General features: G+C 40.3%; 1 protein-coding gene across 3 annotated transcripts in view; it reads left to right on the top strand.

Moving 5' to 3' along the window:
- Positions 1–25284, top strand: part of usp34 (ubiquitin specific peptidase 34) — a 61336-nt gene extending 36052 nt beyond the window's left edge. For 2 of the 3 annotated variants that reach the window (XM_020639589.3, XM_020639588.3), the window contains exons 30-78: positions 438–560; positions 977–1060; positions 1204–1290; positions 1492–1692; positions 1774–1856; positions 2269–2309; positions 2450–2574; positions 2970–3122; positions 3758–3862; positions 3987–4081; positions 5247–5551; positions 6695–6858; positions 6962–7027; positions 7339–7485; positions 7758–7814; positions 7966–8043; positions 9229–9323; positions 9465–9637; positions 9768–9918; positions 10115–10193; positions 10273–10326; positions 10415–10510; positions 10600–10664; positions 11073–11148; positions 11354–11401; positions 11500–11565; positions 11679–11759; positions 12236–12321; positions 12893–13061; positions 13303–13377; positions 13564–13715; positions 13808–13961; positions 14045–14089; positions 14325–14429; positions 15073–15220; positions 15661–15965; positions 16380–16709; positions 17101–17258; positions 17478–17556; positions 17805–17931; positions 18028–18135; positions 18614–18718; positions 19281–19405; positions 20072–20195; positions 20280–20359; positions 20557–20697; positions 21372–21512; positions 21621–21777; positions 23650–25284. In XM_020639589.3, coding sequence (XP_020495245.2) covers positions 438–560; positions 977–1060; positions 1204–1290; positions 1492–1692; positions 1774–1856; positions 2269–2309; positions 2450–2574; positions 2970–3122; positions 3758–3862; positions 3987–4081; positions 5247–5551; positions 6695–6858; positions 6962–7027; positions 7339–7485; positions 7758–7814; positions 7966–8043; positions 9229–9323; positions 9465–9637; positions 9768–9918; positions 10115–10193; positions 10273–10326; positions 10415–10510; positions 10600–10664; positions 11073–11148; positions 11354–11401; positions 11500–11565; positions 11679–11759; positions 12236–12321; positions 12893–13061; positions 13303–13377; positions 13564–13715; positions 13808–13961; positions 14045–14089; positions 14325–14429; positions 15073–15220; positions 15661–15965; positions 16380–16709; positions 17101–17258; positions 17478–17556; positions 17805–17931; positions 18028–18135; positions 18614–18718; positions 19281–19405; positions 20072–20195; positions 20280–20359; positions 20557–20697; positions 21372–21512; positions 21621–21777; positions 23650–24368 — 6531 coding nt within the window. In that variant the 3' untranslated portion in view covers positions 24369–25284. The remainder of the gene's footprint in view (positions 1–437; positions 561–976; positions 1061–1203; positions 1291–1491; positions 1693–1773; positions 1857–2268; positions 2310–2449; positions 2575–2969; positions 3123–3757; positions 3863–3986; positions 4082–5246; positions 5552–6694; positions 6859–6961; positions 7028–7338; positions 7486–7757; positions 7815–7965; positions 8044–9228; positions 9324–9464; positions 9638–9767; positions 9919–10114; positions 10194–10272; positions 10327–10414; positions 10511–10599; positions 10665–11072; positions 11149–11353; positions 11402–11499; positions 11566–11678; positions 11760–12235; positions 12322–12892; positions 13062–13302; positions 13378–13563; positions 13716–13807; positions 13962–14044; positions 14090–14324; positions 14430–15072; positions 15221–15660; positions 15966–16379; positions 16710–17100; positions 17259–17477; positions 17557–17804; positions 17932–18027; positions 18136–18613; positions 18719–19280; positions 19406–20071; positions 20196–20279; positions 20360–20556; positions 20698–21371; positions 21513–21620; positions 21778–23649) is intronic. The other variant, XM_020639590.3, reaches the window with a different exon arrangement.
- Positions 25285–26808: the final 1524 nt, after the last annotated feature.

The raw sequence follows: 26808 nt of genomic DNA, 5'->3' as shown, positions 1-26808 counted from the left end.
TCCCCAAACTAACCTAATAACTTCAATTGTTTTCTGTATAAACAAACTGAAGAACAAGTGATGCTGTCAGAATAATTAGCTCTGTGGTTAAATGAGAAATGAATATGATTACAGCAAGTTCCTCATGCACAGATTTCAGTCCATGATTCAGCAGCTCAGGGTTTGTCTTCAGCCCTCAGCCCCTTGCTGCTTGTCATCCCCATTTTCTCTCCCCAAATCCTTACTCTATCCAGTCCTACCCTTAAAACACACAATCTTAGATCATATACTCTTCATACACAAACAAAAGATTGAAGTAATGAGAAAAAGTTCATAGTTAGAGTTTAAATTTAAAGAGTACAGATAAATGAAACACAGAGATCAAATACCTCATCTAAAGACGGTTAATATATATAGCCACATACCGAACATGTTTGTGTACTCCTGTGCGTCTGCAGAATGGGGAAGGTCTGTGCTGGAAGGAGCTGCTGAGGATTAAAAGTCCACACAAGCTGCTGTACGCTCTGGAGATCATCGAGGCACTGGGCAAACCAAACCGACGCATCCATCGGGAGTCCACTGTGAGAAAAAACACAATCTATTAAAGCTCTGTTGACATACAATGTACATTTTAATGTTTTCCTCCTTTGTTTTGGAGTTTTCTATACTATTGGAAATAAATACAGAATGTTCTAATTTTCATTTTGTAACTTTGAACTAAAAAAAAAAGACGGTATAATTGGCTGTACATTATGAAAATAAGACTTCTAAAAACACACCAGATTGTGTGCACAACAACAGCTCATATAAGCATGTTTAAGCTGATCCATGACTGATACTGATCCTCAATTATATTCAATGTTGGTTGATTATAAATGTCTGTTATATGGTTATAGTCAAGCCAGAGATTCAAACATGCACCTAACCACAACGCATGGACATTTTATGGATAAACTTGGTTCTCTTTTCACACTGTAAATCTGTGTTTGTGTTACAGGGTAGTTACAGTGATCTGTATCCAGACTCCGATGACTCCAGTGAGGATCAGATAGAAAACAGCAAAAACACCTGGAGCTGCAAGGTACAACACCGAAACATCAGACCGTCTGTGACAGAAAAACTACTCCGTCTTCCACTGTCTTAAACAAAATATTTATATAAATAATCTAGATTTTAAAATGGTAATTTACAACCAATGCTGTGCTCTCTCTCTCCGCTCTCCAGTTTGTTTCTTCTGGAGGTCTGCAGCTGCTCCTGGAGATTTTTAACTCTGGCATCCTGGAGCCCAAAGATCAGGAGTCCTGGACTGTGGTACGACCGATTAGATTCTTTCTGAGTGCAACTTTACAGGGAAAGTTTTCTTAAAAGGGAAAATAAAAATGTAATAAAGACTTTATCTTTATAAATTGATTATTATTCAAAGGAGGTTTTTTTTTGTCTATTTTTTATTCAAGATGCAGGTTTTTAAAGTCTTGTGTCATTAGTTCATGTTTTTCTCTGTCTCCTCTGCAGTGGCTGCTCGACTGCCTGGCCTGCCTGCTGAAGTTAATCTGTCAGTTTGCGGTGGACCCTGCAGACCTTGACCTCGCCTACCACGACATCTTTTCTTGGTCCGGCCTCGCTGACAGCCAAAGGAAAAGGGCATGGCCAGGGAAATCCCGCAAGTCCACCGTGGAGCATGGGAAAGGCCTGCACATCCCCCGACTCACTGAGGTAGACGTTGTGAAGGCAGCAGGTGTTTTTTTCATCACTCTTCTGGTTTGATTATGTGCTGATATGTGTGTCGCTTTGCAGGTGTTCCTCAGCCTAGTACAAGGAACCAACCTCATCCAACGTCTGATCAACGTGGCCTACACCTACGACAACCTTGCACACAGGTGACATAAAAAAAAAAAAAAGTATTTAAAAAAAATGTGGAATTTATTGATAAAAAAATCTGGTATAACTTACCTTTTCAATTCAAGGCTATTCCTCTAAAAATCCACTAACGTAATGCTCTTTCAGTGTTATAAATTCCAACTACTTAGTGAGAGATAACAAAGTGCTTTCATGACACTTTCAAGAAAACTGTGAAGAAGTTGGTATTGAATAATTTCAACTAATGACATTTGAAAACACACTATATCTCCCTCTCTGATTCACATCTTGTACCAGAACATTGCTAAAAACTGTAATCCATATTTTGAAAAGATTAGTTGCCACAGCTGTTTGACTTTGTTACTATATTGACATTATATAAAATTTTTGCTTTACACATTTAACTTCAGCATGTTTCTTGTCGTTGAACAGAGTCCTCAAGGCTCAGTCAGACCACAGGTCTCGCCATGAAGGTGAGAGTGAACAGAAATAGTTTGGCTTCATTATATGATGATTAATGATCACTCAGTATAAAAACAATCATGCCTAATTAATGAAAAATAACACACCTGATGTTCAGCAGTGATATTAATGTGATGTTTTTTTCCCGTAGTGACTCACTACTCCATGTGGTTGCTGGTGAGCTGGGCTCACTGCTCCTCCGCTGTGAAGTCCAGTCTGGCTGACAGTGACCACCTTCATGACTGGCTGAAGAAACTCACCCTGCTGGTGCCCGAGGTGAGCCAGTCCAGACAATTCCCAGGATGCACTACGAGTACCAGATCCAACCTGCTCTCTCAAAATAAGATCCTAGTTATAGTTATATCTTGCCAAACAAACATGATGACCTTTTTTTGTTTACGAACTTCAGAGGTGCTGATTGTTGTTTTTTATTACACATGGGAGCCAGAATATCCCCTCTGTTCTTGTGCTAAGCTAACTATTAGCTAGTGTCAGATTCATAAAGAACATAAAGTTGACCTTGATGTTTTCCCCGTGGTATTGAAAATAAATTAAAAAACAAATCAAGACTTCAGAACTGTGGTATTAGATAACTCATCTGTAGAAGATGAATTAAAGTTTTTGTTTGTCAGTTTCTTATCTGATGTTTTTGACGTTTTGTTTATTTCCAGCCGGCGGTGAGACACGAGGCGTGTAACGGCCTCTACAAACTCTCCCTGTCGGGTTTGGAGGGCGGAGAGTCCATCAACAGATCCTTCCTGCTGCTTGCTGCATCCACGCTCCTCAAGTTCCTGCCAGATGCTCAGGCCCTCAAACCGCTGAGGGTGGGTCTCCTACACTCACACACTCATCTGCAAGCTACACTCTGTGTCAGAAGTCCTCTGGGATGATGATCTGACTCAATTTGAGCTTTGCCATAATAAACCAGTTTGTTTCTAAACAGCATTTCCCCTTTGATTGGAGAAATGCAGGAGAGGCTGGAACAAGCTTTGAGCACAGAGGATGTTCTAAAGTTATGTTTACACTAAAAACGATCTACTGATGAGGTCAAACAAATGTGTTGAATGCCTCTACTTTCTGATGTAACATTTAACAGAACTAGAGACTTTCCTATCAAGTAATTCCACTGTCGATTAAACCAAGATTTACATCATACTAGGAAAAAAAACTAACCTACTGAGTTAGCAGTATATCTCCCATATCCTGCTAGGTAAAATTCAGTATTTTTCAGTGGAGACTGGTGGCTTTGATAAGAGTAATGTAAGGGCTGTTTTCGGTTTAAAAAATATTTAACCTTAATACAAAGATCTGTATCTGCGGTGTCCTTTTTTTATGTCTTCACTTTTTCATAATAACAATTTGAGTCTGTGACCGATGCAAATTATTTACTTCAGTTTACATGGATACTACTGAATGCACAATGTGTGCAGAGTTTAGTAACAGTAACTTGTTTTTTCAGGTGGAGGATTATGAAGAGGAGCCTCTGTTAAGGACGGGCTGTAAGGAATATTTCTGGCTGCTCTGTAAACTCATTGACAACATCCACGTTAAAGATGCCAGCCAGGTGAGAACTTCAGACCACAGCATTGATTATCACATTGATCTTAAGTTTCTTTATTTAGCTGTTGTTAGTGCTGCTGTGATGTTTTATTGAGCTGTTGCTAGTATTGGTCTGTTTGAACTCACAGAAGGTCTCTCCCTCTCTGTCGCTGGCCGGCTCGATACAGACCACCCTGCTGGACCTGGACGCTCTCGCTCGACACCTCGCCGACTGCATCAGGAGGTCAGAAGCAGTCAAAGACTAAATACTGTTTTTAATCCCCCGTTCTTTAGTAAGAAGATAGGAAGAGTGTGTTTTATCTTTTACAAAGAAAACAGCCACACAGTTACAGAGGACTTAAAAAAGGTTCAGTGAAAGAACAACATGTCTTGAATCCATTGGCCCCCCAGTTTACCACATTTATAAGAAACACTGTGTATTTTTCCCTAATTTTAGCTTTTAACATTCTTTGACCCAAATCTGTAGAGGAACCATTGTTCAGTTACTTATCTGAGTGTGTGGTCTAGACGGTTTTGTCTCCTAATACGGATTAAAGATGGATTTAGAACTAGTCTGATTCCAGGTCCTTCCTTGCAGTGTAATCATCTGTACACCAGCAGACTAAGTATTTTAATTGTTCTGCATTATAGTAATCCTTCAAGCAAGGAAGAGACAATCTCCCTTTCGCTTTGAATAACTGAAGTGTTTCGAGTCTGACCAGGTTTCCTGCCTTTCCATTCCACTCATTAAACTGTTTTATTGGAATCTCTACCACAGATTAAATTGCATGTCTTCATGTGGTTAAAACATTTACCCTTTCCCGATAACTTTTTATGTGTTTTTAATTTATACTTTATATAAAAACCATATTGTTTATGACGAGCGTGAGTTTTGGCAAACTGGAATCCTGATGGGAAAGGGTTGTGTTCAGACATGCTGTGTGTTCTGTTCCTTTAATTAGGATTCCTGTTTCAAACCTTGTTGACTCTAAGTTAATGTGTTGAATCGAAAGTTTTTTTTTACCAAGGGTCCATGTGATTAAGTGTGATTTAATTTAAATGGTCTTAAGACCTAAAACTATAAAAGGAAGCTGGCGGGCTCACTGTGTGTCGGTCAATGCTGAGTAATACAAGGTGCGCTGTAGTAGGGACAAATAGCAGAAAAAACAGTAGACCAGCTTACCTTCTTTTGGTAGTGGAGTGGTCTCTGAAGTGGTTACAGGCATATTTGTGTGGGAGAGGTTAAGGTGGAAAGGTAAGAGACCACTCCACTACCAAACGGAGGAAAGCTGGTCTACTGTTGTTTTTTTCTTGTCTTAAGACCTGTTAGAAACTTTTCTGAAGCTTTGTGATCGACCCTTTATGAAATTAAATAATAGTTGAAACCCCGGGGTTTCCTCTCTCTGCAGCCGTGAGATTCTGGACCAGCAGGACGGGATGATCGAGGACGACGGGTTGACTGGCCTCCTGCGTCTTGCCACCAGTGTCCTCAAACACAAGCCACCTTTTAAGTTCTCCCGTGAGGGTCAGGAGTTCCTACGGGATGTCCACAACCTCCTCTTTCTCCTGCCCAGCCTGGCTGACCGCGCTCAGCCCAAATGCAAGTCCCACGCTGCCCGGGCCGCTGCTTACGACCTGCTGGTGGAGACGGTGAAGGGCTCTGTGGAGAACTACCGTCTACTCCACAACTGGGTCATGTCACAGCACATGCAGGGTGAGCTTTTCCACATACTTCCACATTGGATGCATCCCAGATTCCTTTTCAGATTGAACAAGTTTGGTAAAGAATGTTGATACTGTTGCAGTATTTCAACCATTTGACCATTTATCATAACAGAACAGTGTCCAAAACCCCTGAAGATTATAGAGGATAAAGTGAGGAAAAACTGTCTCCAAATGTTTCATGATTTGACTGGTAATGATTAAAGTCACAAGAGGATTTTTCTGAAGATGAATGTGAACCTGTATTAATTGATTAAGTGGCCCAAAACCACAAAACCATATCAAAGGCTTCGAGGTGTTTTGGTTCAATGTTGGAGAACTGAAACTACAACAAATGGGGTTTGGTTTTCTGTGTGGTTTTATTGTATATAACTGTTTTGCAAGCTACACTCTGTGTCAGAAGTCCTCAGGGATAATGATCTGACTCAATTTGAGCTTTGCAATAATAAATCCAGTGTGTTTCTGTAGAGCATTGTCCTTCTGGTGGGATTAATGCAGGACACACTGGGACAGCCTGTGCAGTAAAAAAACAACAATACATGTCTATATCCTTTTAAAAAAGGAGATAAAAATTGATGAATGTGTGTTATAGAGTCATATAAGTAAGGCGACGGTGGCTTAGTGGTTGGTGCGTGTGCATGGTCATGGTGTATATATATATATATATATATATTTATTTATATTTAAACAAATGAAAACAGGAAATGAAAGAGATATCAAAAAATCAAAAATCCTTTAATTTTTCCAAATACTGTATATATATTTTATTTTTTATAATAATCTACCTTCTGATTGTACTCCTGTAACTACATATCCAAAGAGTTTCAGTGGTTGCTAATATCAACTTTCTTCATATTCAACTGAGGATGAATTGAAGCCAGAAATGTCGATTTTATTAAATTCAAATACAACAAGGTAAACATTCCACCAGGTATATTAGATACACCAAAACACTGGGACCGATAGCTGAGCAGTTGACCAGCGCCCCATACACAGAGGTTTAAGTCCTCTCTCTCTCCCCTGTTTCTGACTCTATTCACTGTCCTGTCTCTAAAGTAAAGACAGAAAAAAGATGGAAAAAAAGACGCATCAAAACACTGAAAGTTAAAAGTTCCTTCTGATATTTTTCCTCTAGCCTCTCACGCCCCGTACAAATGGGACTACTGGCCTCACGATGACGTCCGGGCCGAGTGTCGCTTCGTTGGTCTGACTAACCTGGGAGCCACCTGTTACCTGGCCTCCACCATCCAGCAGCTCTACATGATCCCAGAGGCCCGTCAGGCCGTCTTCACTGCCAAGGTCAGAGCCTGAGAAATAGACACGAGACGTACAGATGTAACTTATCTTCAAATTCAAAACAGAGTGTTTATTCTCATTCTTTGTGTGTCTGTGAATGTTACAGTATGCTGAGGATATCAAACACAAAACCACTCTTCTGGAGCTGCAGAAGATGTTCACATATCTCATGGTGAGTTCTTCCATTCAAATCCTACAACTATGTTTAAAGTCGGCCTTTATTTTTTCTTTGGTTTTTATTCAACAAAGTGCAGAAGGAAGGAAATGAGAGCTACAAAAATATTCTGGAAGTCAAAACTACAACTTAATTTTGTATTTTTTTTACTTAAAAAATTTCAGTGTGTATGGTTAATTAAATCATATTTATATATTTTTTTAAAAGGTATGAAAAGCACAAAATCAGACCTAATAAAAAGCCTTGAATCACACACACACACAATGATGAGACACTAGCCTCAGAGTTGATTCTCTCTGTGTTTTCAGGAGAGCGAGAGGAAAGCGTACAACCCCCGGCCCTTCTGTAAAACCTACACCATGGACAAACAGCCTCTGAACACCGGGGAGCAGAAAGACATGACCGAGTTCTTCACTGACCTCATCACCAAGATAGAAGAGATGTCCCAGGAGCTGGTGAGCACACACCTTTACAGAAGTCAGAACAATAAGAAAGAAGAAAGACATCATAGAACTTACATATCTATTATGGGTTATTTGAATTGGTTTTTATTTCTTACATGTCTGAATTCAACATATTTTACCAATGTAAAGACCAGACAGTGAATATCTTTTAGGTAGAAATGATGACGTTGCATATTTAACGGCATGATTTATGAATAAAAAAAATGTAGTTTGAATGTAAATGTGCATAAAACAAATGAATGAATCAGAATTTGATTGAACAGAAAAACACAGTGAAGACTCTGTTTGGAGGCGTCATCACCAACAATGTTGTCTCTCTGGTGAGTTTAAAGCAATTTATTTATATTTTAAGAAAGAATATTAAGCTTTCAAAACGTTGTCATTGGTGTACATGGCTGACACAGTGGTTAACTGAAACATTTAATTAGGACTGTGACTGTTTGAGTGACACCTGATACTGTTCTCCTGCAGGACTGTGACCACGTCAGTCAGACTGCAGAAGAGTTCTACACCGTCAGGTGTCAGGTGGCAGACATGAAGAACATCTATGTGAGTAAACAAAACACTTACTCAGCCAGGGGTAGAATGTGACTAATACTGTTATCAGAGTACACATTTAGGGTCATTTATACTTTATATAAGGTGTCAAATCTTTGGCAGCTTATACTTCTACATCTCAGAAATAAAGATTTAACTTTTCTCCATTACATTTGTTTGACAGCTTTAATATACAGAGGGCATTTCTTACCCCTTCCTGTCCAGTGCAAACAAATCTTCTATAAATGTGTTGTTTTTGAGTGTTTGTGATAAACACACAAACCCTTTTCACACATACAGAAATCTCCTGAAAAACTCTGGAGATTAGTCTACCCGGAGGTTCTTTAGGTTATATGTGAACGCAAACAGCCGCATTTTTCGTGCAGACTTTACCCAGAGTTTCTCCGGCCAGACCCCGAGTATTTTTTCCACAGAAAGTCTGAGTGAGCTGATGTCTGAACGTGGCAGCATATACTCCGGAGATTTCAACTCAAGCCAATAGAAAGAGACTGACGTTTATGTATAGTGACTGTTTAAAGTGTCTGCACGCGACCACTAAGATCTCCGTGCTCTAATTAAACGTCTGCATTCTGTTTTCTGTTGGTCAGTATGTTGTTCTCCTCTCTTTTGTGGAGGTTGTCATTCCATTGGATTACACATAGCATTGATATAAAGACAAATATTCTCATTATAACGTTGTGCAGCGGACTCTGTTGCTTCGGCCGCTACTTCCGCGTTGTTTATTTACGTCACATCTTACTTCAGGAAATCCCCCGATCCCCCCTCCCCTCTGACAGGGAAAGTCCCCCGCTGTGAGGAGCATATGTGAATGACTAGGTCGGGAGAATCTCCGGAGAAGTCCTCCTGTAATTATCAAGATATTATCCGGAGTGCATATGTGAAAACGGCTATAGATTAGGTTGAGCTTCATAGAGTTTTTTCTCCAGGAGCAGCTGGAAAATTCTTTAGTCATAAAGCTGAAATTACAGCTGGTTTTCTCAGACATAAATTATACTTAGAAATACACTTTATTAAAAAAAACACATACATATAGCAGTAGTATTTATCCTAACACATCATGTATATAATAATAATAATAATATATACCTACCGTGGAGGTTTTTATTTATTTAGTAAAGCCCTTCAATTCTTATCAACCACAAAAACATATTTCCATCTCTTTCTGTCTTGATTCAGGAATCTCTGGATGAGGTGACGATAAAGGACACTCTGGAAGGCGACAACATGTACACCTGCTCCCAGTGTGGCAAGAAAGTCCGTGCAGAGAAAAGGTCTGAATATTTGAAGAGTCATTTCTATCTATGAAGTATCAAGTAACAAAAAAAAGACAACTTCTTCAGTGGTTATTTTGAATCCTGTGTGAAGTATCCTTTAATCTCCCTCTGTCTAACTCTCTCTCTCTTTTCCCACAGAGCGTGTTTCAAAAAGCTGCCCCGGATCCTGAGCTTTAATACCATGAGATACACCTTCAACATGGTGACCATGATGAAGGAGAAGGTCAATACCCACTTCTCCTTCCCCCTGCGCCTTGACATGACGCCGTACACTGAGGACTTCCTCATGGGCAAAGGGGAGCGCAAAGAGGGTTCGTCCACACATCACCACACACAGACTAATGAAGAATTATTAAGGAGGGCAAATAGTACTCAGGGTTTTTTTTTTTTTTAGCTGGAAGGAAAACCAGCAGTTAATTTGAATGCGTTTCTTTCCTGCAGGTTTTCGGGAAGATGGCGAGGCTAAAGACACGGAGAGCTACGAGTACGATCTGATCGGTGTCACAGTTCACACGGGCACAGCAGACGGCGGCCATTACTACAGCTTCATCAGAGACATCGTCAACCCTCACGCCTACAAGAACAATAAGTGGTGAGGACAGAAAATAATATGTTTTAAAAAGTCATTCTTATCCAACCAATCAGTGGGGATTTTGCCCATCTGAGTTGCTTACTAAAAGCGCTCGTTCATGCCTGTGAAAGTTTTGGTTGCTCTTTTACAGAAGACATTTATCCCTGTCGGTGTCCTTTCTTTAAACATACATTAAAAAGAAGAACATTTCTTGCAGGTACCTGTTCAATGACGCGGAGGTGAAGCCCTTTGACTCGGCACAGCTTGCCTCTGAATGCTTTGGTGGAGAAATGACGGTATGAGCTGCAGTCTTAACAAAAAACAAAGAAGAATTCATTTTCACTTTGACTTTACTGACATTAGTTTCTCTTGCAGACCAAAACCTACGACTCTGTTACAGACAAGTTTATGGATTTCTCTTTTGAGAAGGTGAGGATGATCAGTTTAATTTAATTCTATATTTCATCACTACCTTTGTTTTTCAGAAGGTTAATAAAGTATATGACTGTACTTGCAGACACACAGTGCCTACATGCTCTTCTATAAGAGGGTGGAGCTGGAGGAGGAGAACGGGAAGGATTTTAATTTTGACGTCTCTCCTGATCTACTGGAGGTACAGGGGGTCTACTTGTTTAAATAAAATAAGTAAAAACATATTTCATTTACTTTTAACTCTTAAACTTTTACGTCTGACTCTTTCAGTGGATTTGGCATGACAACATGCAGTTCCTCCAGGATAAGAATATATTTGAACACACTTATTTTGGGTAAGTATCAAATCTGTCAATTATACCAGGGGTTCCTAAACGTCATGCCATGGACCCCCTTATAGCTTTGTCCTCTGGCAGGACACCCCTTAGAGGCTAGAGTGGGATGAAAGATTGGCACAAAGAAAGAACACAGATGTTGTTATGAAGTGGTTAGAAACATCTAAAAAGATTTATATAAAATGTTATTGTCACAAATAATGTTATGAGTTGATTTTTATTTAGTTCCATTTTATCCATCTCCCCCAAGTTTCCGTGTGCACCCTGGCAAACCCCATGGGGTATGGGTCCCCTAACTGGGAAAAACAGTGCTTTGGACATTTCTAGAGATTGACTCATCATTTGTTTTTTTAATCGATGTTCATTCGTCCACTGTTTTTTACATATTTTTTTATTCCTGTTTTGAAGTTTCATGTGGCAGCTCTGCAGCAGCATCCCCAGCACACTACCAGACCCTAAAGCTGTCTCCCTCATGACAGCCAAGGTGAGACATGTGAACCACTTTTAAACCTCAATGTCAGGTTAACTTTACACTTAACTTTCACATTTGAATCTGAGAAATAAACATGGCTATGGTAATAAAACAAGTGTTTTGAGTTTTAAGAATTATAGATAAAGGGAGGTTGTCAGGGACTGAATAAAATGTACTGGTACATTTTAACTGTTTACTTTGTTTATTTTGTTTGCAGCTCAGCACATCTTTCGTACTCGAGACTTTCATTCATTCAAAGGAGAAGGTAAACTCACTGACCTTATTGCAGAACATTTCATATTTGTAACTTCTTTAAGTTTGAATTAGTGTAAAAACTGACTGATATGTGTCTGTCTCCTCCAGCCCACCATGCTGCAATGGATCGAACTTCTCACCAAACAATTCAATAACAGCCAGGCGGCCTGCGAGGTTGGATCAAAGCTCTTACACTTGTTTTACACAAGGGTTTTAAGTGTTTGTTGTGTTCGTTAGAATGGACTGCAGTGAAATAATCTCAGTTTTACATGTTTGCTCGGTTTCAGTGGTTTTTGGATCGGATGGCTGATGACAACTGGTGGCCAATGCAGATCCTCATAAAGTGCCCAAATCAGATAGTTCGACAAGTGAGTGATTTATCATTCTGTGATTTTAAATCATTGCATTTTAATTTATGTTCCCATTTTTTTCTGTTTCAACTCTTTGCTTCCCTCTTTTCTTACTTTCATCCCTGTTTTAACCTTAAATGTATTTTTAAAAGACTTCACTTATTTTTAAAACTGAGCCCTGAACCCACCAAAGCTGCCATTTAATCCATTGACAACAAAAAGTAAAATACATTCCTTGGAAATGTAGTGAATCAAGTATGAAACATAGAAATACACGAGATAAGTACAGTATGCTCAAAATGTTATTGCCTCTATAAATTCAGTTCACGGGTTTAAAATGACATTGTACCAAAGTCTTGAAGTTAATCATTTAAGACAATGCAGAACAAAAAGTTTGTTTTAGAACCTGAATTAAGGTATTTAAAGTTCCTTCTTTAAATTGTTTCATGTTGTGTAAAAACCAACACACACTCAGTCCTGCCTCTGTTTTGCAGATGTTCCAGAGGTTGTGTATTCATGTCATTCAGAGGCTTCGTCCAGTTCATGCTCACCTCTACCTGCAGCCCGGCATGGAGGACGGGTATGTTAAACCATGTTTAATGTTAACTTTGTTATTGCTCATAGACCTTGAAAAACAAAAAACAATTTAGTAATTAGATTTCAGATGTCAGATGTTTGTTGTGCTGCATGTTTGTGTTTTTATTGGTCTTCTGTTTCTAATGAAATCCAAACATTAAGATGACATTTTAATTAATCTCTTGTTAGAATTCTTTTATACTTCTCTGACATTGAGTACGTACTATGACCCATTTAACTCTATAATAAATGGCTTACTCCTTTAACCGTGCCATTAGTGATGTACAGCGCAAACACTCAGTGTTGTGTCTGTGATATTTGATGGCAACAGAGATCCAAACAGGAGCTGTGTGTCGCTCAGTGTCTCTGTCGCTGTGAACTCTGAGAAAGATTTATGGCTCCACATCAAACACACACACACACACACTTCAGGCAGATTAACAAATGCATTTGAGGTTGAATAAGTGGTTAAAATGTGTTGGACTGGATCAGATTCAGAGTAAAAAGCCTCAGCATAAATCCAGAGTGTCATGTGCAGTTTGCAGTGAAGTATTATTTTCCTTCCCATGTTTTAGCTCTGATGACATGGACAGCCCGGTGGAGGACATAGGCAGCCGATCCTGCGTCACTCGCTTTGTAAAGACCCTCCTGTCCATCATGGAGCATGGAGTCAAACCTCACAGCAAACACCTGACTGAGTACTTCGCCTTCCTCTATGAGTTCGCCAAGATGGGAGAGGAGGAGGTCGGTCTGAAATCATTTATCTAATCTGGTTTTTGTGATCTGAATAATATTTTCCTCTCATCCACTTTTTCTCACTGCTCTTCTGAACCATTTTAAATCTCAAAAAGCCTTTTTGAAGTGGCACAAAACATTTCAGACAAAAAACAGCTTTATTCTTTTGTTTGCGTTTAATGATGGATTACATTTCTCTTTCTGGATTTTTATTAAATCAGTGATTGTTTATTCTGTTTTTTGTCTGCAGAGTCAGTTCTTATTATCACTACAAGCTATTTCCATCATGGTGCATTTCTACATGGGGACCAAAGGTCCTGAGAATGTAAGTTTACCCATTTTTATGACTAAAACGAAACAAACAAAACTAACGATTGTGAGATGTTGTGGAATGTTTTCTTGTTTTTTAAATCTGATAATTGAGCCTGTAGCCCTCTTATAGTAAGTGACACTCACTTATAGATAACATGAAGGTAACATGATAGTTAAAATGATGACTGTCCTCCCTCAGCCCCAGGTGGAGGTTCTGTCAGAGGAGGAAGGAGAGGAGGAGGATGAGGAGGAGGACATCTTGTCTTTGGCGGAGGAGAAGTATCGTCCTGCAGCTCTTGAGAAGATGATCGCCCTTATTGCTCTGCTGGTGGAGCAATCTCGCTCTGAGAGGTATGATTGCAGTACACCGGTTCAATGAGTATTTATTTCATTGTATTTGATAAGTTTGAAGGATCAGGGTTCATCTTTATGTTCCTCTCCAGACATCTAACTCTGTCTCAGAGCGACATGGCGGCGCTAACTGGAGGGAAAGGATTCCCCTTCCTCTTCCAGCACATCAGAGACGGCATCAACATCAGGCAGACATGCAACCTCATCTTCAGCCTCTGTCGCTATAACAACCGCCTGGCTGAGCATGTAGGTTTAACACAAACGCATAAATTACATTATTTTTGCAGCAAGCAGTGAAAATCAATTTTCACATTTTCTCTATGTTACAGATTGTGTCAATGCTCTTCACTTCCATCGCAAAACTAACTCCTGAGGTAAGCAGCAAAAACAAACGACAGAAGCAGCTGATGAATTCATATTTAATGTTTTCTTATTTAGCATGTCTCTTCTTTGATTGTGTTACTTTATTTTTTATTGAGTTTAAAAGTTTAAAACTTATTCTTCTTATTGTGATGACAGTTTTTTAGAGATCAACATAAAGATAAAACTCGAGTTTGAAAAGAATAAACTCTAATCAACAGGTTTTATTTGTCCTTCTCTCTCCATCAGGCTGCTAATCCTTTCTTCAAACTGCTGACAATGCTGATGGAGTTTGCAGGTGGACCACCAGGGATGCCCTCCTTCGCCTCCTACATCCTCCAGAGGATCTGGGAGGTAAAATACTGCCACAGAAATTCCGTGTGCTGTCCTTTTGTAAGAGCTAGGTAAAACAGTTAAGGTTGTCCTAGAGGTATGCAATTTTCTTTTGAACCAGTCATTTCTGGATAATCTTTTCAGAATAAGGTTCTGAAGGATGACTAAGAATATCTTAATTACCGTATTTTAGATGTGTTTTAATCTAATGACTCACATTAAATTAAGAAAATTTGGATTTATTATTTTCTTGAAGAATTTCTTTCAGCCTTCAAGTTAAATCATGCTGCTTTTATGACACAGGTCTGGTCCAAATAATAATCCAAAAAGAAAATAATCTAAAATTTCATGCAACATCCTAAACATAAAAAGCCTAAAATGTGTCCTTGCAAGTTGCAAACTTTTACAATGCTCATGCTCATACAATGCTCAGTGACATCTCAGATCAGAGTTTTTGAGCGACTGTTCACATGACTTCTTAAATGGGGTCTGTATTGGACTCATGATGCATATGAAAGTGGCTTGAGTCTGATTTGAAAAGATCAGATCCCATGTGACTTGTGCTGTTCACACTGTCATAAACAATCAGCTCTGAGTCATGCGAGCCTTGGAAGTTTTTCCTGTCTTGTGTGTCTTTATTTACGTTTGTGTTCCTTCCTGTCAGGTAATCGAGTACAACCCGTCTCAGTGTCTGGACTGGCTGGCTGTTCAGACTCCCAGGAACAAACTGGCTCACAGCTGGGTCCTGCAGAACATGGAGAACTGGGTGGAGCGCTTCCTGCTGGCCCACAACTACCCCCGTGTTCGCACATGTAAGAGCTTCGAAGTTTTGTCTAATTGACATGCAGCAGTGACACTGACCTACTCAAGAGTTAATCACTTAATACAAATATGAGCTGGTTCATAATATTAACAACACTATGTGAAGGCAAGTGTGCAGATAAGACTGTATGTATTTTATATGGTGCATTAAGAGGTGATAAGGAAAATCACGTGTTCCCATTGTTACCTAGCTTGTGAATATAAATAAAATAAAGAGAAATGGGATCTTTAAACAATAAAGAATAATATTTACCATGACTCAAAAGATAAACTGGGCAATAACTGAAGATTAAAATGATCTGACCAGCAAAACAATGAAAAAAATGTTTACACTAAGTTGATTAGAAAAGCAGAAAGAGTCGTGACACGCACACAACAGTCTTCAGTTAGCGCCCTGTTGCTAACATCCTCTGTCTCTTTCTGTTTGAAGCCGCGGCGTACCTCCTCGTCTCCCTCATCCCCAGCAACTCTTTCCGTCAGATGTTTCGCTCCACACGCTCCCTCCACCTGCCGACCCGAGAGCTGCCACTGTCCCCCGACACCACCGTGGTCCTCCACCAGGTCTACAACCTGCTGCTGGGGCTGCTGGGACGCGCCAAGCTCTACGTGGACGCCAGCGTTCACGGCACCACCAAGCTGGTTCAGTACTTCAGCTTCATGACGTACTGCCTCATCTCCAAGACCGAGAAACTCATGTTCTCCGGGTACTTTATGGACCTCTGGAACCTCTTCCAGGTACCAGGAGCGCAAACTGAATTAACATTTAGAGAATATTTAATAACGTTTAAATATCGTATTATTGTTATTATATAATATACCTGTTCTGAGGTACAAGTTCTTTAGGTTCAAAGAAATTCCGTCAGGTAATTTTGAAGCGAACGCTGGATGTTTGATGCAGAAGAAAAGTGTTTTTTTGTACGACATGAGCCTCAGCAGCTGATTCCCTTGAGGGATTAAAACACCGACATGTTGGCTGAAAGGTTTAAACAGTTATCATTCTTCCTTCAAGGATGTTTTTTTCCTACCAAACGCTGTAATCAATGAACGATCCCAATCTCAGAATAATTTAAGAAGCATTGTTTTTGTTAATTTGCAGCTCTCAATATTTTCACTCATGTTGACAGTGTTCTCCTCTCGATCTCTCTTCAGCCTAAACTGTCAGAGCCCGCCATCGCCACCAACCACAACAAGCAGGCTTTGCTGTCCTTCTGGTACAACATGTGTGTGGACTGTCCAGAGAACGTCCGCCTGGTGGTGCAGAACCCCGTGGTGACCAAGAACATCGCCTTCAACTACATCCTGGCTGACCACGACGACCAGGAGGTGGTGCTGTTCAACCGTGGCATGCTGCCCGCATACTACGGCATCCTGCGCATGTGCTGCGAGCAGTCGCCTGCCTTCACCCGACAGCTCGCCTCGCACCAGAACATCCAGTGGGCCTTCAAGAACCTGACGCCGCATGCTAGCCAGTACCCCGGGGTGAGCATACAGGCTGATCCCAGATCAGTCAGCCGAGATGTGTTTGTAATGTAATAGTTTATTAGTAGGTCATGATTTTCAACATGTCATGCCCCAAAAGAGAACCCAGCCCACACAGACTTACAAGACACAAGAAATCAAAACAGACAAGAGCAATATGAAAAAGAACAAAATACATCACAATACATGTCAAACAACGTCACATCAAGTTAAGCACTGGCTCTAATTCTAATGAATCAAATACTCAGCTTTGCCTCCCACTGTTAGAAGGCAAACCTCAAACTGAACACGCTACAGATGTCTATCTTCATCTTAGAAAACAAATCTGGACAAGCTTCTAATATTCGACAGATCTCTTTAATAAAACGGATGTGTGTTTGTGTGTCTGCAGGCGGTGGAGGAACTGTTCAACTTGATGCAGTTGTTTGTGGCGCAGCGAGCTGACATGAGAGAAGAAGAGCTGGAGGACGTCAAACAGTTCAAGAAAACCACCATCAGCTGCTACCTGCGCTGCCTGGACGGACGCTCCTGTTGGACTACGCTTATCAGGTCAGAACACACACACACACACACACACACACACACACACATCCACTTTTAAACTGCTGAGTATGCTCTCATGATTCTCCTGGTTTCTATGTGAATTAGGAAATATTAGTTCTCATTTTTACAAAGTGTGTCTTGTAGGGATTGGATATGAGTACTTTATTTCCAATCAGGATCTTGTATCCCCTGGATCCTAACACCTGGTGTTGTTGTTTCTCCCAGTGCCTTCAGGGTTCTGCTTGAGAACGACGAGGACCGACTTCTGGTGGTCTTCAACAGAGGACTCATCCTCATGACTGAAGTAGGTTCAAAATCAGAATCTCACATTTAAGAGCTTCATATAATGTTGTGTAATGTTTTCATACCGGCTTCTTTAAACAAAAAAGCACAAAAACACAGAAAGTGAGACATTAAGGAAGATTTGAAAGAGAATTTCAAACTTGTTTCTTGTGTAATTTATAGCCCTCTTTTTATGGAAAATGAAAATGGTCCCTTCAGCCAGTGTCCATGTCTTCAATGCAACCTTTTTTGTCCGTGTGTCCTCTGAAGTCCTTCAACACTCTGCACATGATGTACCACGAGGCCACAGCGTGTCACGTCACCGGTGACCTGGTGGAGCTGCTCTCTATTTTCCTTTCTGTCCTGAAAGCTACCAGACCGTACCTGCAGCGCAAAGGTCAGAGCCCTGACACAGAATCTAATAACCAGTAACCTAGCAGGGCATTGTTAGAGCTTTGTTCTGAACACATGTGTGTCTCTATTTGTGGTCCAGATGTGAAGCAGGCTCTGATCCAGTGGCAGGAGAGGATCGACTTTGCCCATAAGCTGCTCACACTCCTCAACTCCTACAGCCCTCCAGAGCTCCGCAACGCCTGCCTGGGTAATACACACACTTTTTAAAATGATTCTAAATTAATTCACTCCAGTCCTTTACCAAACAGCATTTTAAATGTGTGGCTTTGGGCTCTGGGTCATTGTGACAACACTTCTCACTATTTGTATTATTTTTAGAAAACCAGACCCTTAAAATTAAATATGTTGAAATAAAAACAATAAGTCAAAGTTAAAATGATCATTTGTTGCAATCCTTTGTTAAAAGTTCAAATGTCCCACACCTCAGTCGACTCATTTAAATCCCGCTTTCATATGTATGCATTTTTGACAGTCTAATAAGTGAATACATAATGGTGTAACAGACACAGACGTGTTTCTATTTTGAAAACTTGACCTTCTTTATCGTGATTTAACTGACAAACTTCGTGAAAAGTCAAAAAAAATGTAAAGCTTTCATTTTAGGGTCTGAATACTTCTTCGACGTCTGCGCTGATGTTTTATCTTCTTTGTTCTGGTTCCTGCAGACGTACTAAAGGAACTGGTTCTGCTGAGTCCACATGACTTCCTGCACACTCTGGTCCCCTTCCTGCAGCACAACCACTGCACCTACCACCACAGCAACATCCCCAGTGAGTCCCTGTGTTATACTGTATGCCTAATGATTACACACAGCTGCCTCCCCTCTCTTTACTTAATCCCCTTTATTTGTCACTGACATGAACATCATCTTCTCTTTGTGTTCCTTCTCATGTCTTTGTCGTTCTCAACACAACTAGCAATAACAACATTTTGTATATTTAGGCATCTGTGCAGTGAGCGCTACATCACTGAAATGCAACATAAGCAGAACAGCAGTGTTTGAATTACAATATAAATGAAAATGTTCAATTCAAATGTAACACCTATTGATAAAGTTTGCTTAAATGATGTGTTTATGAAATGTAAACTATGTGAATAAACATCAGGTATAGGGATGTTAATGAATTCATACACTGACTGATCTCTCTTTCAAAACAACCTCAGTATCAGCTACACGGGGAGTTTGTGACCTTGAAACGCTTTGAGGTGGTCAGTCTGAAATTAGCTGAGGAAAGATTCAAAGCTCACAGATTTATAGTTTCTAAAAATGCATTTTCTGAATGAAAACCTTGTATTCTGTGAGTTTGACTGAGTGTGACTTTGTGTCCTCAGTGTCGTTCGGTCCTTACCTGCCTTGCAGAGAAAACATCAAACTGATGGGAGCAAAGAACAACATCAGACCCCCGAGACCGGAGCTCAACATGTGTCTTCTGCCCTCCATGGTGGAGAGCTGCAAGGTAGTATCACCACACCTGACACACACCTGTTATAACTATCACATGACCTGACACACACACACCTGTTATACCTATCACATGACCTGACACACACACACCTGTTATAACTATCACATGACCTGACACACACACACCTGTTATACCTATCACATGACCTGACACACACACCTGTTATAACTATTACATGACCTGACACACACACACCTGTTATAACTATCACATGACCTGACACACACACCTGTTATAACTATTACATGACCTGACACACACACACCTGTTATAACTATCACATGACCTGACACACACACACCTGTTATAACTATCACATGACCTGACACACACACCTGTTATAACTATCACATGACCTGACACACACACACCTGTCATAACTATCACATGACCTGACACACACACACCTGTCATAACTATCACATGACCTGACACACACCTGTTATAACTATCACATTACCAGACACACACACCTGTCATAACTATCACATGACCAGGCATGTATCATCTATCAGACGATCGTTCCCTCCATTAAAACAGATATTAATCAAACAAGTGGTTTTTATTGAATTCTACACTTTGAGTCTGACATTAGTAGTAAAATGTGTTCTCTCTCTCTCTCTCTCTCTCTCCCCCCCCCCCCTCGGTCTTTCTCAGGGTAAAGATGAAGTGTACGACCGGATGCTGCTGGATTACTTTCTTTCTTACCACCAGTTCATCCACCTGCTGTGTCGCGTCGCCATCAACTGCGAGAAATTCACAGACACACTTGTCAAACTGAGTAAGTGTCGTCTCTGTGTGTGTCAAAACCTGTCGCCATATATTAAAAGGATTGTTGCACATTTACTCTCTCTCTCTTCTTCAGGTGTGTTGATAGCGTATGAAGGACTCCCTCTTCACCTCGCACTCTTCCCCAAACTGTGGACTGAGCTCTGTCAGTCACAGGTACAGCACACTCTTATCTTTCCATATATAAGCAGAAATTAAAAAAAACATAGGAAACAAACAGCATTCAGACATAAACATTCACATGTCAGTAACAACAGATCAGCAGACGCACAAATAAAACACTCTAAAGTTAACTCAAGTGAACTGAAACGCTCTGTATATAAGTAATCCTTTTTGTTGTTGCTGTTCTTCAGTCAGTTCTGGCTAAAACGTGTGTGAAGCTTCTGTGTGAGGACCCGGCCTTCAGCGAGTACATCAAGTGCATCCTGATGGATGAGAGGACGTTTCTCAACAACAACTTAGCCTACTCCTTTCTCACCTGTTTCCTGCACAAGGTAGAAACAACAAACCTGCAAAGAAAATGTTTTTTCTTCAGATTTAGTTCACACTTGAAAAAGAAGGTTTTGGTTTGAGCTCTGGTGTGCTGACATCTATGGAGATGCAGATTTGCCTGTGAGGTTTGCCTTAGAGCTTGAGGTAGCTAGGCTAGTTACTCCTCAACATTTCAAAAACAGCCTGCCCCTTAAATCTTCCAGAGGTCCCCTTTCACACATCCCTCACAGCGTGAAGTTTTCCCTGTTGTAGGGGAGGATGAGTTTGAGGGTCTCACCCCATCCTCTGTACTTTATAAACAAATAACTTTTTTCTTTTAACTTTAGTAAATTAACAGACCAGTAGTTTGTCTCTTACTTAAGTAATATTTAATCTGAGTAACTTTACTGCTTGAGTTCAATATTCTTGTACTCTCCCCCCCCTGTGTAATAGGTATTAATATATGTTTGATTTTAAATTGAATCAATGGAAATTCAATTTTTTTAATTTTTGGTATTGTGACAACTCTAGTGAAAAAAAGCCTTCTGCATTTCTTTGTCATGAACTAAAAGCGCATGTTGAAAATGTTCCATTCTGAACATTGATACCTGATGCCGTAGAAAAGCGTTTATATCTGTGCAAGGTTTATTTAGATTGTAATGATTTGTTTTTTTTACATTTGTTTGTGTGTGTGTAGGTGCAGTTGCTGTCTGGGCCCAGCTGCTCTAACCTGATTGGTGTTCTGGTGACAAACCTGCTGAGTGAACAGAGCAGTCTGCAGCCTGAACTGGCCGCTCATAGAGTGGAGCTGAGCAAGACCAGCGGACTGCTCAACGCTGTATGAACACACACATACACATACATCACATACCCACACACAGTCTACACAGCATGTCTTCTCATCAGAATCAGACTTAAAGTATCTCTCTGTCTCTCTCTTTCTCAGGACCTGAGGGCTTTGGTGCTCCTCCTCTCTGTTCAGCCTCCTCAGGCCGTTGACTCCGCCCTCTGCCCCGCCCTGCAGGAGCTGCTTGGTCGTTGTCGTGTATGTGTACAGCAGCGCAGTGCTCTAGAGCTCGAGGCCAAGGATCACAAAAGCAAAGGTAAAACAAAAAAACAATCACAAAGTGTAGATACAACAGTGATGGGCAAGCTACTTGTAAAATGTAAAACATCCAAATCGACGCTAGAGAAACAGGTGGAAAAAGTAGCTCTCTATATCAAAGCTATTTTTATTTATTTTGCAATCATTTATTTATTGTGATTTTATTTGTGTTGTTGTAATTGATTGTAGTCGTAGTAATTGTAGAAGTATATTTAAGCAGTTTGGGTCAAAGTCCGTGCTGTTTTTGAATGTTTAGTTTGAGCGTTTGACAAACATTCATTTATGCTGAATGTTTTTGTGAATGTCAAAGCAATGTTTTTTGTATAAATGATAATGCACAAACCATCTCTCCATAACAAATGGATAGAGGCGATGTGGCTTCCTTTAAAGTGTAGTCAATGAACACAAAAAGCGGAATGCACTGGGTATGATTTGAATAGGGGTTAGTGATGTTGGCTTATTCAGGAATCACCTGGATGTGCTCCCCAGTGGGTGATCTCTTGCTTGCCTGTCAGCACGTTCACCAGTGGCAGGGAGGTCATGGGCATCAAGAATGTCTCAGTGATGTCTCTTTGATACGGAGGGAAATAGTCCGCTACAAATACCAGAATCAGAATTATTGGCCAGGTATGCTTACACACACAAGGAATTTAACTTCGGTAATACACGTCTGTGTATCGGATGAAGGCTTTGACTGACATGTTTGATTACAAACCCTGACACTCCACTGTCCTTCAATTCATTGTGGCAAAATGTAGCTTGATTCTAGGCCACCACACTACTTGATCAATTAAACAGCTAAGCTTTTGAAAACTCAGAAAACAGCGACACTACCACTGCTCCTGAGATGTAGTGAAACTACTAAGGTTGCTATTTGTGGTACCGTTCCTACCCAACACTGAGATACAAACACAGAGAGTGTCATATGTCTGGTGAATGAAGTTTGATTAAGTCCCTTTCTCCACTTTGTCCTCCTGCAGTTTAAGAACAACAAAACTTTTCAACTAGTTAGATATCAGAGTTTGTTGCAATCCACTTCACCAATAATCTGTCTTTCTTTGTGAAGGTAAAGGCAGCGTTAACCAGTTTCAGGTTCAACTGATGTTGAAGGAAAGTCAGTGATTAAACCAAAGTTTCAAACTGGAGAAACACCTCCTTTAGCAATATCTGTTTCTCCACTAGAATTCACAATTTATATAACATTTGTTCATTTGTTAATTATGGGCTTAAAAAAAGCTAAACTCAGAAATCAAAGGTGCACTATGTGGATTTTAGTGCAATTTTAAAGTTGGAGAAGTGAAACAATTCTATGCTATAGTTTTTGAACTTAATACACAAACTTTATTTTTCAAAGGAAAAAAATGGGTCCCTGGAACACTGTTTGGAGCTACGCTTTCACTGTTGCGGGCCCACCAGAGACCAAATTTTCCTCTGAGGACAGTTTATGAACATATACCACAGAAACTGTACATTTCTCCAACTTTCACATTTCTCTACTCCATAGTGCACCTTTAAGTAACAGCGGAGCATCTGTTAGCATTAATACTGGCTGGCCAAAATCTCTGTGGGGCATTTATTATCATGTTTACTTACTTACTGGCCAAGAAAGCTGATTCTAACTCTAAATTTAATCTGAATCTGTGTGATATTGCATTCTAGTTTGTTTCTCTTTATAGGCCTTTAGACCAGCTCAAAGAAATCCAAACTTCTCAATCGTATTATCTTTAAATATCATTTCATACCTCATTTTAATGTTAAGGAGGTTTTTCAATCTTTAAACTCTTTACACCCATATTTACATTTTTTAGGCTCTGACCGTTGATGTTAGATGAGGGTTATTAACCTGTGTGTGTGTTTCTGTGTGTGTCAGCTGAAGATGAAGGAGCGACCCCTGTGAAGCGACGGAGGGTGAGCAGTGATGACGACAGAGCTGGTGATGCAGCTGCGCCACTTTGCATGGCCTCCACCTCCTCGGCTCTCCCACCCTGTAGTGACCCCAAGCCTGACCACCAGGAGGCACTGACGCCCGCCAGCACCTCTGACACAGAGACACGAGACTCGTCCTCTCTGATCGACCCAGGCACTGAGCAGGACCCACCCACTCCTGACCCAGCCCCCACCTCCTCTGGGAACCTGGAGTCCTCCCCTAAAGAGGAAAAGATGGAGGCCTCTTCTTCCTCTTCCTCCTCCTCCTCCTCCCTGCTGCAGGAGGCAGGGGAGGGGTTTGCACAGGGGGAGGAGCCTGACCTGCAGCGACATGCTGCATCAGGTGAGGAGGAGGAGGTGGAGCAGCAGGAAGGGAGGAGGGGGGAGGTAATGTCTGCTGCATCAGACGAGGTGAAGGAAGACAAAGAGGCAGGATCTAAGAATGGCAGCTCTGCCCCACCCCTTTCAGAGGACGCTGTTTTCCCATCAGCCCTTGGTCTGGGGGGGGAGGAGCCAGAGAGCTGCAGTAACCACGCCCCCTCCTCACAGGTGTTTCCCAGCACCAGCCCCCCACCTGACATGCTGGACATGCTGTACAGGACAGTGGAAGCCACCATCACCATAGTTACCAACATGTCTGTAAAAGGCCCGCCATCTTCATGACATCATCAACTCAAAGCCGCCATGAGATCCTTTTAAAACTTTTATTTTCCTTCTTGTTTGTTTTCTCCTTTTCAGAAATCTGAATTCTGCACCAAGGAAAAAATAATTTCCTGTTTTCCAGTTTCTTCTTCTTCTGCTGTTTTTCGTGCTGCTGTTCGTTGCCTTCTGCTGATGTTAAGTCGGTCGGTTTTCCCAGCTTCAGTGGCTCCCGCTGTGTCGTTTTGGCTCTATAAACTCTGACTCCGTGCACAGCCGACCCCCCTCATTTGACTGATAAAGATGAAAATCAGAAAAAAGTCGTACAAAGCTATAGCACATTTTTTTCAAAGGGCAAAAAATAGTTTTTGTTTTGTTTTCGTGTGTTTTATACTGATTTGAATTTGTTTTGAAAATTGATTTTATTTGCTGTAACGGGGAAAGGTTTACAGAACTTTTGTCTCCTCTGTATGTAATTTAATTTTATTGCATTTTTACTGTGTATAAAAATCGTTGTCCTCTGTGCCAGTTTTGTACTTTATGAACAAGGCAAAAGAAAGTTGCCTTGACTTTTTCTGTGGTTTAATTATCCAGAAACTAAGTTTACCTGTAAATTAAGAGAACCTCGAGAAACTTGATTCTGTAAAGAATCCTCTCTAGTCATTGCCTGAAGGTGTATATGAAAACTATATAAATATATATATAAATATCTTTATATATATATGAATATATATAAAAGCGGTGCTTTATTTGACTGTGGTTGAAATAAAGCCGCCATGTTGGACCAGCTGGAGCTTTATTTTCTTTAGTTAAGTACATTCCATAATCTATTGTTTATTTTTGCTGCTTTCGCTGTGTTCTGATTTTCTCCTGATTTTATTTTAATAGAGAATAAATTAATAAAACCGTTTTAATATGAAGAATTATCAACTAAAAACCACATGGACCTGTGAGGGTTTTTTTTCTTTCCCAATTGCAGAAAAACAGAAGATTGAAATATTTCCAGTCTGTAAAGTGACGTGTATGTCAAGAGCAAGGTTGTACGGGAAGCTGGATGGATCAAACAACAGGTAAGTGAATTGTGAGGTTTTTTTTCATGACTTATTTTATATTGTTGGTAAAATTCATAATCTTAAAGATTTAGATGTAGTTATCTGCTAACAGTTTTAAGATGAATAATTGAACTCATCAGTGACTGAGGTGACTAGCCCACCAAGCCTGAAGCATTTGTAGTTCCCTTTCATTGTTTTCATTGTTCAGACTGGGTGTCTAATTGTTGAAAAAACCATGCAGGAGTAGTTTGTCCTGCAGAGAGAGCAGGCGGAAGATAGTCACAGTTTTCTCTGCTCTTTGCCGACTTTCTTTTACTCCTACTAAACAAAACACATTAGACTGACGACTATAAGGGACCACTGCAACAAGTGCGAATGCAAAGAAAAACGTTTTAACAGTCACAAGTGTTACATTTATTGAGTCAGTAAAGAAATTAATTAAGGTCACTCAACATGAGCAGCAACTCAAAGTGAAACCCTAAAACTACAACACATTTCCATGCAATAATTTAAAACTATTTTTGACACTATATAATTCTTACTTACTTTCATCTGCCATTTTTGAGATCTCAGGTTGGATCTAATTTGAGTTTCCACTGAACCATTTTTTTTCTAGAAATGTCACAACTAAACTTTTTCTTTTACCTAACAATCCAGTATTTAAAACAGAATGCTAGGTGGGGTTGTTTCTGTGGTAAATGTTCAATGATCAAAATTGTGAGACCGACTGCTCTAATTTAGTATTTCTTCGGCCGTGGTCATACAACAGAACACAAATGGCTGACTGAGTTTTCATGTTAACAGTGTTGCTTATATTCTGTTAGAATATCCTAAAGACTACAAATCGCTCTCCATTTGGAAACACTTCTAAAAGGCTAGAAAGAAGATATTACCTTCACCTGTAAATGGCAGACATTTCAGTCTTAGCAAACATTGTTTCCTTTTCAGCTCACAACATACACTTTGCCCCAATCCAAATATAGCTCTGTTGCTATGAAGTGTCTTACACATCATGACAGCTACACAGACCTAAAGAAGAGTTACACTAACAATAATAATAATAATTTATTCTTTAGGGGAAATTCAGTTTTACACTCTGTCTAATGAACATTTTACATAAAACATAGGCTGAAATACACACACATGCACAAACAAGATCCTATGGACAGAGTGAGGGGGCTGCCCCCAGCGAGCTCTCCACAGCAGTTTTGGGTTTCGGTACCTTGCTCAAGGGCACCTCTGCAGTGCCCAGGAAGTGGACTGGCACCTCTCCAGCTACCAGACCAATTTCCGGACTTGATCCGTGCCGGGACTTGAATGAAGTCATGACAATTCAAATTAACCCATAGTAATGCCTCTAATTTAGGCTTGTTTTAAAAAAAAAAAAATTAAACAAGTCCAAAGATGAAGAA

Source organism: Labrus bergylta, chromosome 1 (genome assembly GCF_963930695.1).
Source record: "Labrus bergylta chromosome 1, fLabBer1.1, whole genome shotgun sequence".
NCBI classification, from domain to species: Eukaryota; Metazoa; Chordata; class Actinopteri; order Labriformes; family Labridae; genus Labrus; species Labrus bergylta.
The sequence above is the reverse complement of the archived record's forward strand: the minus strand, read 5'-3'. Positions and strand labels throughout refer to the sequence as shown.